An 18,805-nucleotide genomic window follows, 5' to 3' on the forward strand; every position below is an offset into this window, starting at 1 on the left:
CTTCCAAATAAATCCGCTACAAGTCTGCAAGATTCTCTGACTAAATTGAATAACTGTTGTAATAGATATGGTATGAAGTTCAGCAATAAAAAGACAAAGACAATGAAAATAGGCAAAATCATTGAAAATGTCAACTGTGTTGTGAATGGAGAACCTGTGGAACAAGTAGACCATTTCAGCTACTTAGGCATGATTTTTAGTGAAGATAGTAAATTAAATATGGAAATAGACAACAGAATCAACAAATCTGGTATTTTAGGAAGTCAACTGAATAAATTCATATGGAATAAGAGAGAAATTAGTCGGAAACTAAATTAGCTGCATACAATAGCTGTATACAAGACAGTGTTCAAACCAGTTTTAACTTATGGATCTGAGAGCTGGGTCAGAAGTAAAACACTTGACCAAAGACTAGAGACCGCAGATATGAGAGTCCTGAGAAAGATTATAGGCATGAACAGATGGCATCAATGGCAATATCATATTAAAAATGAGGATTACGAAAGAACTTGACATTGTCAGCATCCAGGAATGCATTAGCAGAGCTAATCTCAGGTGGTATGATCACTTAAACAGAATAGGTGAAGAAAGATTAGCAAAACAAGTGTTCTCTGCCAGGTTGGCAGCAAAATGACCAAGAGGAAGACCAAGATATATGTGGATTGATACGGTACAAAGTGACTTAGACGATAGAAATATAAGATCTGATAATGTGGGAGTCTTGACAAGTAACAGACTGATTTGGAGGAAAATTGTAGATAGGAAGTTAGTAATGATATAATTTTTTCATGTAGTACTATCATATCCTGTACACCCCTTGAGGGTACATGGCAGGAATTTGATGATGATGATGGTTGGTCTTTGTTTTTTATTGAGGTCTTGTGTAGAATTTTGTAAATAGTGTTTTGGCTGTATCCATTTTTTTGAAAAGTATTGCTGATCACTTTAGATTCATTTTTCAGTGACTGTTCACTGGAGCAGATCTTCAGAGCCCTGTTTTTTTGGGTATTGATGACACCTAGTTATTGTGTTGGTAGGAGTTTATGTGTATATATTGGCCAGTATGTGTTGGTTTTCGGTAAATAGTGAAGGAAAGATTGCCCGAGGGAAGATGTGTGACAAGTGTATCTAGAAACGGCAGTGTGTTATGTTTTTCAATTTCAATTGTGAACTGCATACGTTTGTATTGCTTGTTTAAGTGTCTGGTGGCCATGGAATCAGATCGCGAAAACATCGTCAACGTATCTAAGCCAGACTTTGGGTTTTAAAGGGGAGGAACCTAAAGCAAGTTGTTCTAAATGTTCCATATAAAAGTTAGCAATCGAGGGTGTGTGTGGGGGGGGGATAATGGCGAGCCCATGGCTGTGCCTTCTTTTTTGTAGGTGGAAAGCGTTTTGCCATACAAAATAACCAGAACGTAAAACATGCGCAAAGAGCACCATGATATCTGGAGGAAATTTGGTAAAAGAAGTATTGTGTCATCAATTGGGACATCCATAAAGAGGGCAGAGACATCAAAGACTAATAGATCATCTTTTTCTAATCTTTGATGATGTTTATGAAGTGTTGTGTGTTTTTGATATAGGAGGAATGATCTACCAGCTCCTTGAGTGTTGCCGCTAATTTTTTGGCTAAGTGATAAGTCAGGCTATCAATCCCTTTGACTATAGGTCTTAATGGTGTGTTTTCTTTGTAAATTTTCGCTTAAATTGCCACACACATATACGGTAGAAGCCGAGGAACTATCATGCCATGAATTCTCCTGAATGACTCATGGCATGATAGTTGCCCAGCAGCGAAGAGAAGCGATGTCACATTTCCTTACTACAGGTAGCTTGCCTGTGAGGAAAGGGTTATCTATGTTAACACGAAATCCTCCTGAGTGATTCTTGGCATGATAGTTGCTCATTGGGAACAAGAAGAGAAAGATGTCACAAAGAAAAGCCAAAGGCAATCTAATAAGCTTAATTTCATTAAGAATGAGTATAAGAAAGAATATAACTACTGTAATTAGGCAGACTTAAATATCCGAATAATTAGCATAAATAATAGAATATAAGCTTACTTGTGCTAAGAATCTATATACATAAACAGGTTTCACTTGTCCAAATCTATATACTCTAAAAATAGCCTGAACGTCATGTGTAGGATTCCAGGATGCATCCATAATGATAACTCTATTGGCTCCTACCAGATTAGTTCCTAATGAACCAGCTTTTGTGGAGATCATAAAGAGACGAGCCCTAAACAAAATAGCATTAAAATAAGATTATAAATATATGAAAGAAAATGATACTGTACATAAAACATATAATAAATAAAAATAAAATAAAATGTAATTTTAAATTTTAAACATACACTTTTAAACATAATACTAACTATATTTAGAGTAAAGCAAATAACATAAAATGGTAATGTGTATAAGACTTTAAAAAAAAAATGGACATGATTTATTAGTCCAAATATATGGGCAGGGCCGTGCCAACCCGAGGGTGCACCGCACACGGCCTGCAACATTGATAGGGCAGCATTTTACGTAGCTAATATCTAATTTGGATTATACAATGCAGTATTAGGGGCAGCCGATAAAAGTTTGCCGCCCGGGTGCAAATACCATTGGTATGCCCCCGTATGTGAGTTTGTGGTGATATAAGGTAATATTTATGAATAAATACAAAATAAAGGAAAATAAATAATGAGAACACACATTTAAACTCAAATATAAATAAATGTACACTCTAAGACAAATCCACCATCAATTAACTTGCAATCAGGGAAATGTAAGAAATCCAATTCCATCTGCATTAATTTGAAATCAGGGATTTGTATTGCAACACCAATATAGCAAAAGCAATTGTACTCATATTAAGTCATGGCAGTAAGAAACAAATACTGGGGTGCATCACTGACTATTTTATTACAAGAATAATTAAGATAAGATTTGACCTACTGTAAATGGTTTTAAGTTGACCATCATCATCTGTTTTTTAATATGTTCTAAAATAAACACATTAGTACTCCCCCCCCCACTCCCAATCTTTGGTTACATTCGAAGAACCATCACAATATGCCATGTATCCACATATGCAAGACTGAAATTTCATGGTTCATGTAAAATGTTCAATATTTAATTTTATTTAACAGAGTAGTCAAAAGAACATAGCCTACTAAACTTTAATCATTAAATCCAATTAATCCTCCTTGAAGTGACAAGGAGGCTTGTGTGCACTAAAGACTTCAAGAGCCATTCCAGCAGTTTAACTCTTGAGGTTCTGGGTTAGTGAAAAAAAAAAAAAAAAAAAAAAAAAAAAAAAAAAAAAAGAAGAATATTTTACATATAAGAGATTTTAAATATCTTCACAGGAGATATAAGTAGGTTCATTGCAAAGAAACATTGAGATTCATGAACCCTGAAGGAATTCAGACTAGGACAGAGAAATATATTACTTTTCTCTCTTAATAATAGTAATCAAATACAAATATACAAGTTCTTCAAGTAACTAACCATCATGGAGGTCTGACGAGATTGAATGTCTTCCTTTTCCAGATGTGTCTGCCCTGACTACTGCTTAATGCCAATTCAGTTTAGATCTTGTTTAATATTATCAATCCACCTCATTCAGAGCCTACCACTTTTCTTAATACCTTCTGAATTTCCCAACTGAATATCTGCATTCTGACAACAGCTGAACCATCGTAGTCTTTTCTCCTTCATGCACAGTGCTATGAGGTGGCTGACCACTCTTCTAATGTATCTCATCATTATTCATGAAGTCCAACCATCTTAACCTCAAAATACTCCTTACACATTATTAATTGAAGCAGCAACTCTCCAATTATCACTCTTACACTGTCCACGTCTCAGCTCCATAACACAAAACAGAGAGATCTAAACTATTGTAAATTTTAAGTTTTATTTTTAGTGATGTGTCCGTCTTTCCCAAATAATTTTCTGAACATTTCTGAAGACATTCCTAACATCTCTAATCTTCTATTCCTCACTTCACCAATAACAGAACATTTAACTCATCTACAAAAATAACTGAGGTGAGAGACTTGCACTATAACACATCTTCTAAGAAAGACAAAGGGCTCATTTTTATCACCTGTTTTGTTTACTGATAAGCAAACATAAACGACCCTCAGCATAATCAATTGCAGTAATAAAGGAGCTCATTTTCTCACATTTCTCCTGATATTAATAAGGACAAATCTAAGGACGAATCATCAGCATAATCCAAATAAGATATTCTAAGATTCTTAGACCACTTTTTTTCATCCCTTGTTCCCTTGCAAAGTCTTCTTCATCACAAAATCAATTACAAGGCTAAATAGAAAAGGTGACGGAACACACCCTTGTCTTACTCCAGTTGTTATTTTGAACCATTCACTATATGCTTAATCAACTTTAACACAAACTCACTTCTATCATATAAAGCAATTATAATGCTAATAAGTTTGTCAGGTTTTTCATAAGCCCTTACAATGTTCTATAAAATTTGCCTATCGCTGAAGCAAAAGCCTTTTTGAAGTCAAAAAACATGTAATGACAGGTTTCTGAAATTCTAAACATTTCTCAAGGATCTAATTCAGTAAAACAGGTCTTCTTCTCGTTTTGGCAGCTTCTTCTCTTTTTGAATCCACCTTGCTCATCTCTAAATTTGCTTGTCAACCAGTCCTTTATTCTGTTGAGTATGATAACGCAAATGACTTTACCTGGAATAGACAATAAACTGATTCCTCTATATTCTCACACACTGTACAATCTCCTTTCTTAAAAATGGGCGCTATTATACTTCTAAGTGAAGTTTCTGAGTACTTGACCACTTTGATAGAAAATTACATGATCTCAGCCAGTCAAGTCACTATACTCTCCCTATCTCCTTTTAGCATCTCAGCAGTAATCTCATCATATACTGGTATTTATAAATTTTAATTTACTTATGGCTAATCTGACCACAGATAGTATAATGGGACTGATAATCAAATTGGGCAGTGGAACTAGCCTGTTCACTAAAGATAACTGGATCACAAGACTGAATATTGTTTAAATATCAATGTCAATAATATCAAAATGCCCTGTCCACCTTGGCACGGTGGCATTTTGCCCTTTAATCATGTTCTAATTTTTATATTTTAATGACTTCACTCAATTCTCCCTCTTCCTATGTATCTTATTAATAACTTATAAAATAGTCTACTATTTTATAAGTAATATATAATTATTCTCTCTAGCTGCATTCTATGCTTTCTGTGCCAAGTTGTTAAACCAGGAGTTTATTTTCAACTGTGCTTTTACTTGTTTATCAATTTCCTATGTGTGTGTGTTTGAATGCTGCTTCTGCCGCCTCTTCTACATTCTCTTCTTTCAGAAATTAACTGCATTGCTTCATTGCTCAAAATTATGTTTTTGCTTCTCTCTCTCTCGTCTCCTAAAACAGACAGACTAATTTCATGCAAGGCCTTGAAGTCATACCACACACCCACTTTCTACATGATAATCTTGTTGGCAAGCTCTTTCATAACATCTGAATAACTCATCCTAAATTCTAGCAATATCAGCATGCTCAATGCTTCAGTGTTAAAAGAGACAATGGTGGACATTAGAGTACATTTTGGAAGATTCAACTGCAATGTACTCTTAACAAGGTAGTGGTCAGATCCCATATCTGCATTAATGTATGTTCTAGTGTTCTGCACAGATCTTGCTCATTTACAATTAAGTAGAACATAATCATATTCTTGCAGATAACATCAGGCAAAACCCAAGTGTACTTGTAAATCTTCTGCTGCTTGAAATAGGTGTTGGTTTGTTATATTTGAAAATCAATTGTGCCAATTATGTTATTCTGTCAATCGACTTACATTATGCAATTTCCCACCTTGTCTATATATCCAACCTTTTTTGTCATAATCAATCATGGAGAGTAAGATAACAATATTTATATATAAATTTATTTCTGTTTAGTGATTGGTTAGAATGTTTCATATTTGTATCCATGATGGTGCATTGACTTCAAAGATTAACATATTGTGTATTCTAAAGAATGAAGCTCAAATATATATATAAATAAAAAAATTACACACACACACACATATATATATTTTGATTTCCCATCCATGACATGAGGAACTTTTATCTGGTCTCTTTTGACTAAAAGGTGAATTAACCGGTCTCATACAGAGGTGGATGTTTTTTTTTTTTCCTGGTAACTTGGGTTTTCCATCCCTCAAAACAGGCAAACCGGTCCTGTGAACACATAGCTACAGTCACAAATGCCTATGGTATGGCAAGAAAGGCAATGGGAAACCACCTTGCTACTATAATCACCTCCACAATTATAGTAGCATATTGCTACCCCCACCAAAAGGTTGAAGGGAAAATACAACAGCAAATCCTTGGTATGTCCACATCTGGATTATTGTGCTCAGGTCTGGTCTCCTGGATTTCTTGAGAATGAGGGTAGTAGAGGAGAGGATTCAGAGGTGAGCAACCAAGATGGTGAGTGGCCTGTGGAATGTTCCCCAATAATAGGTTAAGATTAAGGGTGTATACGGAGTGCAAAAGTTGGTCGATAAGTGTAAAAGAGGAGATATGATAGAAACATTTAAAGTTACTTAAGGATTTTATAGGATGGATGTAGAGGATATGTTTCAGCGTTTGGCTGGAGGGAGCAGAAGAAGAAGAGGTTATCCCTGGAAGTTGAGTAAAAGTGAGGTTAGTAGGGAAGTGAGGACTAGATTTTTCACCTGATGAGTTGTGAATGAATGAATGAAATGTGTTGCCAGAGTCAGTTGTTAGTGCTTTGTCTGCGACTTCAAGGAGAGGTATGATAGATTGCGTGGATAGTTTGGGTCTTCTGCGATGAGTTTTTGTTCTCCATGGTGGTACCCATACAATAAAAATATAATAATCTCCTGAACAAAACTTCTTTATGAATTTTGGGGATCCTGCCGATCCTTCTGTATAAAGAATGGTGACATCCCCCCACCCTGTTGAATGTATTATCAAAAAAAAAGTGGTATATTAATTGCAGCTTTGATTTTCCTGCTTCCAATTCTGATTTTCTTTTTGGTGTTTCAATGTGGTTTCATGAGATAGTTGGAGATTGTTAAGGGTTCCTAATAAACAACAGAATGAATGCCTACTCACTGGCAAGTATTGAGTGAGCTTGAGAAGTGAATGCCAAGGCTACCCCATACATTATACAACAGCAAACCTTGTGCCATGTCCCTGGACGATAGGGAAGGAAAATTATCGCAACACACTTGTTCATTGCCTACCATCCAGGCCAGCCCATCTTGCTGAAAAAGAGACCAAAACAATACTAGACTAGACAGTACAGGAATTCTTCTCCATCAGTCGAACTGCATGGTATGGCAAACACAATAGTAAGGCATTATATTCCAGTGATGGTGGTGTGGAAGACAAGGATAGTAAAATAACTTAGGAGTGGTAGAACCAAAGAATATGGGAAGAAAAGCATTGAAAAAGAGCTGGTACCATCATTGGGATGTCCTTTCCACTATGAATAGGTGCTTCACAATGGAGAGATAAGCAAAGAGGTTGAGACATTCCTCATCTGCAGTGATTTGGTACAAATTTTTCATATGCTTACTAGAATACTCAATAATCCTAACTACACACCCATAAGTTCAAGTTCCCTTCCTGACTAGTGATTTCCAAGTATACTTCGAATAATGTTTGTACTTTGGAAATTTCAGGCCACTATTTAGTTGATTTCTTCTCGATGGAGTGACACTCATACAGCCACTCACACTCATGCATTGTCAGGCATTATAAGAATGCCAAATTACTTCTAAGTCTGCCTCATTTCCTTGGTTTGTCGCACTGCACTAAACATACTGAAGCCTGAAATAGCTGCAAGCAAATTATCAACACATCCAAAACTGATTTTGAAAGTGCTAAAGAGAGCAGGAAATTTGCATTATGTCTAAATGGAAGTCATGTTTCCTGTCTTGCCAAATCTGTTGACTGTGACTTTCATGCAATTGTGTTTCGCCTTCTTTTGCACTTGGATGGTTCTATTGCATCAATATCCACAGTAATGCAATTTTGACTTCTCACTTTTCCTCAGATTCTTCCGCAGATGATCTTAGTCACAGTTCTTCTACAATTCCACACAGCCAGGGAAGCAAATCATTGCCATCAAATTATAATTTAAAAGTCATAATCAACTAATCATATCAACATAAAAGCATATCAACTAATAAATGATCCAAATATGGATTTTTTTCACTGTTGTCAACAAGGGATCTTCTTGCTTATGTTACTCACCTTTGGAAAGGAAAAGGTTAGTAGGAAATCTCAAGTGAACGCTCATGATATTTTCATCATCACCAAATTCCTGACATGTACCCTGAAGGGGGTGTATGATAGTACAGGATATGATAGTACTACATGAAAAATTTACACCATTACTAACTTTCTATCTACAATTTTCCTCCAAATCAGTCTATTACTTGTCAAGAGTCCAATATTATCATTATCAGATCTTATATTTCTATTGTCTAAGACACAGTGTACCATATCAATCCACCTATATCTTGGTCTTCCTTTGGGTCGTTTTCCTGCCAACCTGGCAGAGAACAATTCTTTTGCTATTCTTTCCTCGCGCATTCTATTAAAGTAAACATACCACCTGAGATTAGCTCTGCTAACGCATTCTTGGATGCCGACAATGTCAAGTTCTTTCCTAATATCCTCGTCTTTAATATGATATTGCCATTGATGCCATCTGTTCACACCTCTAATCTTTCTCAGAACTCTTATATCTGCGGTCTCTAGTCTTTGGTCAAGTGTTTTACTTCTGACCCAGCTCTCAGATCCATAAAACTGGTTTGAACACAGTCTTGTATACAGCTAATTTAGTGTTCTGACTAATTTCTCTCTTATTCCATATGAATTTATTCAATTGACTTCCTACCATACCAGCTTTACTGATTCTGTTGTCTATTTCTATATTTAATTTACCATCTTCAGCAAAAATCGTGCCTAAGTAGCTGAAATGTTTCACTTGTTCCACAGGTTCTCCATTCACAACACAGTTGACATTTTCAATGATTCTGCCTATTTTCATTGTCTTTGTCTTTTTATTGCTGACAGTCATACCATATCTATTGCAACAGTTATTCAATTTACTCAGAGAATCTTGCAAACTTGTAGTGGATTTATTTAGAAGTATAACATCTGCATAAAGCAAAGAGCTGACATTAACATCTCCAATTCTGATATCATGTTTAATACCACTTTCCTTCATAATGTGATCCATATAGATAATGAATAGCAGAGGGGATAATGAACATCCTTGTCTCACACCAGATTTAACATTAAACCGTCTTCCTGTACTTCCTTCAATTCTAACTGTTGACTAACAACTCAAATAAAGACTAAGTATTGCTTGATATAATGCCCCATTGTCACCATATAACTGTAGCGTATTGAATAGCTTCTCTCTTGGCACATTGTCATGTGCCTTTTCCAGATCGACAAAACTTAGAGACAGATCTTTGTTATATTCCAACGCATTCTCGACTATTTGTTGTAAAGTAAAGATCTGATCCTGACAGCCTCTATTTGGCCTGAATCCAGCTTGTTCTTCACCAAGCTTTTCTTCCACAATTCTTCTCAACCGTTTCTCATGCATAGTTGCATAGATCTTGCCAGGAACACTCAGTAGGGAAATACCTCTGTAATTCTCGCATTCAGTTTTATTTCCCTTTTTATATATGGGCACTATTAGAACTCTACTCTAATCATCAGGGATTTGTCCCTCTGCCCAGGCTTTCTGAACTATGCAGGTCACGTGATATCTCTATCACACAAAGAAATAGCCTCAGGGTAAAGCCAAAATTCAATGTGACAGAGTCCTCGAAGGTTACCTCTCTTAAAATCCCAAGAAATTTTTATTTTTAGACTGCGCCACTTGGAATTATTAGATTAAAGATAATAACTCAATCAAGAAGTAAGTTAGAAGATATACTCATGTGACCTACGGTTGCAATCGTAGCCTTAACCTTACTCAATTAAATTCCCACTCAGATCCGTAATAAGTTTCACATGCGCCCGATATCTAGGCTGGTAATTACCAGCCTAGATATCGGGCGCATGCTTCTGCTGACTTTTTAACGGCATGGTCTGCCGTTACTTTCCGGGAATCTAGGACAGGGTTACCTGCGGTAACATCGCCCTAGTCTACAGGTATCGTTCGGCCATCCCCGAACCAGCTGGTGCTGGTTCGGAAATCCGAGAACTCCACAAGATGAAAAACAACAACAAAAAACAAACAAACAAGAGAATGTGTCGGGAGGGAGGGGTTCCCTAACCCTTTTATATGTTCACCTTATCAGAAAAAACAAACAAACAAAACTTCGCTGTTCATCCAGCACCTCGATTTCTTGTCACTTGACCTCATGACGTCCGTTCTCTCCTGCTTGTTTACCCCACGCACCAAGCACGCGACCGCTTGAGGCAACAGACTGCTTTTCTCCCCGAACTTCGAGCTCATTTTCTTTTTCTTTTACAAGTTATTCTTACATTGAATTTAATATCAACACAAAACATAACTCTCTTAATTTACACTTTATCTCTGGCAAATATGCTTTATACATATTTATCTAAATTCCCTTTTTTTAATTATTATTATAAAATCCTCCTTGAGCTGATTAATTATCTCTTTCTTCTTAAATTAATGTATTCAATATTTTCTAAATTTCACAACGATACCTACTTAGAAACAAGTATGTTTACTTAATTATTTTCCAGGGTTTTTACTTCTTTGCTCGTTATACCATGATAAGTGGAAATTTAACATTCTTAACTTATCAGGGTATAACAAGGGGGGCCTTGTTTAACCAGGCAATGCCCCAGCCGGCATGAAATTTTGTCATGTTGTACCATCATTTTTTATTTTGGTTTAACCAAGAAGAATACAATTTGGTCGGCTAAATCCCAAATTGCCAGCCCATCCTCATCTCGTTCATTCAGTATCCAGGTAGATATCCAACAGGGTGCACCACAAGAAGGTGAGGATTGGACATTAGGTCAGAAGCCCTGGTTGGTTCTCTGCATTCCTTTAAAGGCTATGTGGAGGTCTCCTCTCAGTTATACAGCTTTGACCCTTAAGGACCCCATGATATTTTCAAGATGTGATTATTTTTGAAATAGAGGCTTATTTTAAGTAATCTCCCATCATATGGTGTGACTTCTAACCTCTGCAAATGGGTTGTTATCTTTCTCTGTGATTGCACATTATGTGTGGTGGTGGATGGATATTTATCCTCAAACACTGTAACTAATGGTTGCATTCTGCAAGGCTCTTTCATGTACTCTCTTTTATATATGAATGACCATCTCCAACCTATTGCAAATCCAAATACACAATTTAGCTGATGGCTCAACACTGCAGTTGTTTTAATCAACTAACACACTGAGAAAAAAGAGCACACTACACAGATCATCAAAAATTTCCAGAACATCAGCTTCAATAACATGAATTTTGATCATCAAATTACCATTCAATGGGATTCTGAAAATCTTGTTAATTTTAACACAAATGAGAATCATTTGTGTATCATTTCTAGCAAAAACTTTCTTCCTTCCTTTTTTTGTGGCAGGTGTCCAAAGCATGGTCAGCAGGTCCTGAGTGGCTGGAATGGTGGAAATGGATATAATCCTTATGTTCACGATTTGCTGACCATGCTTTGGACACCCGCCACAAAATATGCTGGAAGAAAGCTACCTTACTTCACCACAGCAAGTATAAATATGAGAGATTATTCCTGGAATCAGCCTCAGCTCTAAAAAAATCTCCAAACTTCAACAAATTTGGATGCATGAGACTACCTCAAATATGGGAAGCTTGCATTCTTAGAACATCAGCCCAAGAGCCAAGATTATGTAATTTAGCCCACTAGGTGGCACCTTTTAGGACTCTAGGACTGACTTCACTTGTTGTCTTCAGCCATATTTCTTCAGTGTTAGTGCCTGCATACACATATCATTAATTTTATGTTCCCTGAAGATGGTAATGTAACATTACCTAAATATAGGAAGTATTAATTAAAGTTTTTTTCAATTAATATAAGAGTATATATTAATTTTTCAATTAATATATACATTGTCTTTCCCTAAAAATTGACAGTTATGTATCACCAGCGTATAAGTTTATCTACAAGAATAACATCTGACAATATTGGATTCCTGACAGACAGCAGATTAATTTGGAGGAAAATTATCAAAAGGAAGGTCCTTTTCATCCATATTACTCTTTTCAATGCTTTTCTTCCCATATTTTATCGCAATAGTCCATCGTTAATTCATCGCAAGTAGTAATAATATACCTTTTTCATATTGTACATCATAAGAACCTGTACACTCCCTGAGAGTTAGATAATGATTGTAACTATTGCTGCATGAACATTCAAATCATTAGCCTCTGTAGAATCAATTAATACAAATGAATAAAAGAAGTTGAAAGAATTGTTTTATTTTTCAAAACATTTCAATCAGTATTTTTTAAATATTAATATAACAGTATTAAAAGAATTTTTTTCCAATACTAGCAAATGAATTAATATATTATGCTGAATTTTGCATTGCAGCTAAAGTTTTTAACAAGTGCTATGAAAATTATTTTAATATGTGACTCCTTTTTCAATAGGGATGGGGATTCATGCAGTCATGTTTTTTTTTTTTTTATATATATATATATTTTTTTAAATGTTGGGCCCATGGTCTATACCTATATAGAACTGTCTAAAAATTCTCATCTTCAATTAAACTTTAAATGCTCCTTGCATCCTAAGTGGATATTTTTAATCATAGTGGTCCTGTATGGATCACATGACTGCATGAACTTTGGAAATGTGGAAAGAAAGTGGCACTCAACCTGATATGAAACTTAGCTCTTTGCTTTATGCAAATCATGACATATATAGTACTTTGTACTATATAAGTTTAGGATTCTCTGAATGAAATAAATAACAGGTGGAGCAACTTTGGCATAAACACTACCAATAAAAAGACTTAAAGTAAAAAAAAAAAAAAACTGACAGGAACAAGGAAAATTTCAACTGCATTCTCAATGGAAAACCTATAGAAAAGGATTGATCACCAAGAAGGTCCCTGGAAAATGGAAAACAGAAATATAAGATCTGACAATACTGGTATGTTGATAAGTAATAATCTAATTTGGAGGAAAATTGTTAATAGAAGATTATGATAACACAAACTTAATCATGTAGTGTCATAAGAAATAAGAAACAAATTAGTATCTGAGAGATACCAAAAGGAAACCTGGAAGACTGGCCTTAAGGTGGGAAGACCAATGATCAAGAAAGGCTCAAGACGGAATAGCTGGACTCTTTACGACCTGCAGTCATGGAGAAATTCTGACTGAAATCACAGGTAATCATGGAGTACTACCAAAGCATCTTGTACACCTCATGAAGGTGCATTTCATGAAATTAATGATGATGGTCATGATATATTTACTATTTCCTTACCATATATCAGTAGAGTTTCATCACAAATAGGTAATTTCAACAAGTCAACATTAGAATCATTTTTAAACTCGTTCACATAGAAAATTTCAGCTGTATGAATGGAGAGCTTGTAGAACAAGTAAAATATTTAAGCTAGGCACAGTTTTTAGGAAGATGGCAAGTTAAATCTGGAAATAGACAACACAATAAGAAACCTGGTATGGTGTGGAGCCAGTTGAATACATTTCTATGGAATAAGAGTGAAATTAGCCAAAACACTAAACCAGCAGTATACAAGAGAGAGTTCAAAGCAGTTTTAAGTTATGGGATCAAAGATTAGCCACAGAAATGAGAGTTCTTAGAAAAATTAAAGGCCTGAACAGATGGTATCAATGGCAGAATCATATTAAAAATGAAGACATTAGGAAGGAACTTGACATAGTTTGCATTCAAGAATGTGTGAGCATGGCTAATCTAGGATGGTATGGCTACTTAAATAGAATTAGTGAGGAAAGATTAGTAAAACAATTGTTGATGCAAGATGGCAGGAAAAAGACCCAGAGGAAGAACAAAATGTTAGATACGACAATATTGGGGTGATGACAAGTAATAGACTAATTTTGAGGAAAATTGTTGATAGGAGATTACTAATAATGTAAAGTTAATCATGTAGTGCTGTCATAATAGTCTGAACACACCCTTTGAGCATACATATCAGGAAATTGATGATGATGTGTCAATGTGAAATTTCATTATGAAACGATTGCATTATCCTTAAGTTACCACAGACAACAGGGTGTGCAGCAGCTAGGTTCTCGTTCCTGCATCCTGTTAGTACCCATTAGGGGAAGCTAAAGCGGCTATCAACCAAATGCAAGTGATCGAGCTAAAATGCTCCCAAATTCCTGCTCTAAAGGATCCCACCTGAAGTCATGCTTAAAAATAATATCATTTAATATTGAAGGTTTCTCACGTGTCAAGCAGGATCTCATTGCAAATATAATGACTGTGATGTGCTCTGACTGCAAGAAACTCACAGAGGGGAAGGTGATGGCAGACGTTACATCCATGGCATGAAACTCATCAAAGAGATACCCATGATAAATATGGTAGTGCAATATTTACTAAAGAAAACTTAATTCCATCATCCATTGACTCAACAAACAACAGAAACATTGAGATTATTACAATCACATTTTTATTCTCCTTCCCTGACATCCTCCTCAATAATAATGCATACATGACGAATGTTGTATTAGGTGACTTTAACAGCCATAGTATTAACTGGGGTTACACAAAGTCCAATGAAGATATGGGCTGAAAACCTTTCTCTAAACCTGATACATAATCCAAAAATCCCTGCATCTTTCAACAGTGGCAGATGGAAGCGAGGCTATAATCCGACCTCATATTTGTTAGCTCAAAAATATCCGACATTTGTGTTAAAAAGGTTTAAAATCTCTTTCCTTTCTTTTAGAGTTACACGGTGATCAGCATTCCTTTTAAAAATTTATGGAATTTACAACCGTGTTAAAAAAACTTTTTTATTATCCTGACGTTTCGATCTTCACATCAAGATCATCATCTGGAGCATACATCAATATACAAGACAAGCTGAATTACATTATTAACTATAAGCTAAAGAAACAATAATTTGATCACATGTTATTCTAATGGCATGACCTCTAGTGAAAAAAAAAATTACATCAAGCTAAATTCTATTTACGATGACAGGAATAAACATTCTTTCAGAAGCAATGATGTCCTATTTTTAGTATTACAATTCTTATTTTTGCTTTTAAGATACTGGATTTTCTACAGTCCCGTTTATAGTTGTTCTTAGTGAGGAACGTTCCCTGGGTCGAATATATACCTTCCACATGTTTGGGATTTTTAGACCATTAGGGAAAACTTACCACCAGGGAAGACTGATACACTTGTCACATGTCTTCCCTCTAGCAATCTTTCCTTCACTGTTTACCTGAAACCGACACATACGGGACAATATATACACATAAACTCCTACCACCACCCAACACAAAAACTAGGTGTCATCAACAAACTAAAAAACAGGGTGCAGACGATCTACTCCAATGAACAGGCACTAAAAGATGAATTTAAAATTATCTTTAATACTTTCCAAAAAAACGGATACAGCCAAAACACTATTAACAAAATTCTCTACAAAACTTCAATGAAAAACAAAGACAAACCAGACTACAGTAAAACTATAACCATTCTATACATTAAAGGAACATCAGACAAAAAAAAAACAGAGTACCATGAAAATACAACCTCAAAGCCACCTTTAAACCTCCTGCAAAATTAAAAAGCTTACTCAACTCATCCAAAGACCCCACTCCCTCCACTAGCCCACCCTGGAGTATACCGGATTTATTGTACTTGCAACATACCATATATAGGAGAAACAGGATGCACAATTCCTATCAGACGAAAAGAACATAAATGACACATTAAATATAATAATTATGGTGAAGCTGGCCTTTCTGATCATGCCCTGAATTCCTTACACAGAATTGACTGGAAAAACACTAGCTGTCTACATCACACTAAAACATGGTATGAACGAAAATTCAAGGAAGGATGTGAGATTATTATCAACCACCCCAATCTGAACAATAATGATGGTCTAAAAATCCCAAACATATGGAAGGTATATATTCGACCCACGGAACATTCCTCACTAAGAACAACTATAAACAGGACTGTAGAAAATCCAGTATCTTAAAAGCAAAAATAAGAATTGTAATACTAAAAATAGGACATTATTGTTTCTGAAAGAAAACCATCTGAAAGAATGTTTATTCCTGTCATTGTAAATAGAATTTAGCTTGATGTAATAAATTTTTTTTTTTTCACTAGAGGTCATGCCAGTAGAATAACATGTGATCAAATCATTGCTTCTTTAGCTTACAGTTAATAATGTAACTCAGCTTGTCTTGTATATTGATGTATGCTTCAGATGATGATGATCTTGATGTGAAGATCGAAATGTCGGGATAATAAAAGTTTTTTTAACACGGAAATTTTAAATCTCATTCCACATACTCCACATAGACCTATAATGCTTCAATGCAACCCAGCCATTATGCCTAACACAGTCCCTTACAGACGACGATTTAATTTCAAAAAAGCTAATTGGAAGGGTTTCATGGAAGATCATGACCGCTGCATAGAACCAGTCCCTGCAAACCCTCGAGAGTATCCCCAATTCATAAAATACTGTGGAAAAATCTCCACCAAACACATTCCCCCCCCCCCCCAGAGGATGCTGCGTAAATTGCATTCCAGGCCTTTCCAGTGACATACAAGCCCAGTATGCTAATTACTTACAACTTTACAACCCCCCCCCCCCCCTTTCTCAGAGGAGACTATCCATGCAGAAGAAAAATTATGCTCCAAGATAGCAGAGGAAAGGCATGGAACTTTATCAACAGAATTAGAAGGATTTCACCAAGCCATATGAGCATCCACAGGTAACAGCTAATCAAATTGCTCACCAGCTGCTGCTGAATGGAAAATTTCCTAAAAAGCACCAAAAAATAAGTTACTTAGAACCCCAAATGAGGAGCAAAATATGATTAACTCAGATTTAACCATCACTTAACTCAATGCTGCCATAAACCTATTAAAACCTGGAAAATCTGCAGGCCTTGATGATATCTGTAATGAACAAATTAAACATTCTGGATCCAGGACTAAAGAGTGGTTATTAAACCTATACAACACTTGCCTCAGAACCATAAGGATACCAACTATCTGGCGGTATGCTAAAGTGGTGGCCTTTTTGAACCCAGGGAAAACTCTAACCGAATCAAAAAATTACATTACAGACCTATATCACTATTCAGCAACCTCGAACAACTTGAGACTATCGCCTTGTCCTCCTGATCCAATCACTCTTGGTAAATAGATGCTTTTTTTTTTTGCACCTGGGAGATAGGAAGAGCAGCTGGCATGCCCCCCCCCCAAGGCTTCCTTCCCCCAGGAAAGTGCGTTATCACTATTACATTTCAAAATCTATGCTAATGATCTCCCCATCTTTCCAGGAACTAGAAATTTTATCTATGCTGATGACCTTGCCATTAGCTACTCAACCAAAAAATTCCAAGTCCATTGAAACTACCCTATCATTTGCCTTAAATAGTCAACCCACATATTATAGCAGTAATCAATTAAAACCAAACCCCTTGAAAACCCAGACTGGTCCTTTCCACTTTAACAATAAGGAAGCCAACAGGAAGCTACGGATTTCTTGGGAAGGCTCTAATCTAGAAAATTCCTGGAGCCCAATCAACCTCAGTATGACTCCCGATCGCACTCTTCATATAAAACACACACAGAAAAAACAAAGGCAAAAGTGAATGTAAGAAACGATATACTAAGAAAGCTTACCTCCTCCAAATGGGGTGCAGACCCTAGCACATTGAGTTCTTCTCTTGGCCCTTTGCTATTCTTCTGTTGGATATGCCTGCCCAGTACGGTCCAGATACTGACATGCTGAAAAACTTGACCCAGCATTGAATGAAAGCTGCTGCTGCTTAATTACAGGATGCCTGAAACCAACACCACTAAGAGACCTGTAAACTTTTGCTGGTAATGCACCCCCACCCCTTCAAATTGAAGATCTGCATTTGCAGCTGACGAAAGAAGCAGAAAAATTAATAATGAACGCCACCCACTATTCAGCCAGACCACAGTGCCCCAAAGACTAAGATCCTGACATAGCTTCCTAGCAACTATTGAACCATCTAAAAACCCTCCAGAGACAAGACTTCAACAATGGCTTGCACTATACCCTAAAAATAATACTGGTATTCCAACAGCAGAACATCTTCCATGTGGTGCCCATTTGGACTGGAATACTTGGAAAAGCCTCAACAGACTTCGAATGATAGGATGCTGCAAACAAAACCTCATCAAATGGGGCTAAGATAATTGTGAGTGTGGGACAACCCAGTCCATGGAACACCTTCTTTCTTGTCCCCCCCTTCTTCAATCACTTTGCACAAAAGACGAACTTATATCCTGCACAGAAAGAGCAGTTGATTGTGCAAGATACTGGAGGAACATCTGACCATATTTATTGTATATAACTTTTGTATACTTTCTTTTTCCTTCATATTTTACTTATCATTCCCTGTATAATTCACCTACCAAATTTAAGCTGTTCTGATTTGTAATGTATCCTAATTTGTTGTAAATAATGTTGTATCACTCGTGTTTGGATACGAAATAAATAAACCACAGACAACAGCATTTAAAAATGTGATAGAAT

At 36.1% G+C, this 18,805-nt stretch overlaps 1 protein-coding gene across 1 annotated transcript in view; it reads right to left on the reverse strand.

The window, feature by feature from the left end:
• LOC150105775 (uncharacterized) overlaps positions 1 to 18,805 on the reverse strand; it is a 625,951-nt gene that overhangs the window by 149,621 nt on the left and 457,525 nt on the right. The window contains exon 22 of the mRNA XM_090394343.1: positions 2,066 to 2,243. Within this exon, the coding sequence (XP_090250469.1) occupies positions 2,066 to 2,243 (178 nt within the window). The remainder of the gene's footprint in view (positions 1 to 2,065; positions 2,244 to 18,805) is intronic.

This window comes from Typopeltis vanoorti, chromosome 6, assembly GCF_054136105.1.
Source record: "Typopeltis vanoorti isolate ZY-2024b chromosome 6, IOZ_Tvanoo_1.0, whole genome shotgun sequence".
Classification (NCBI taxonomy): Eukaryota; Metazoa; Arthropoda; class Arachnida; order Uropygi; family Thelyphonidae; genus Typopeltis; species Typopeltis vanoorti.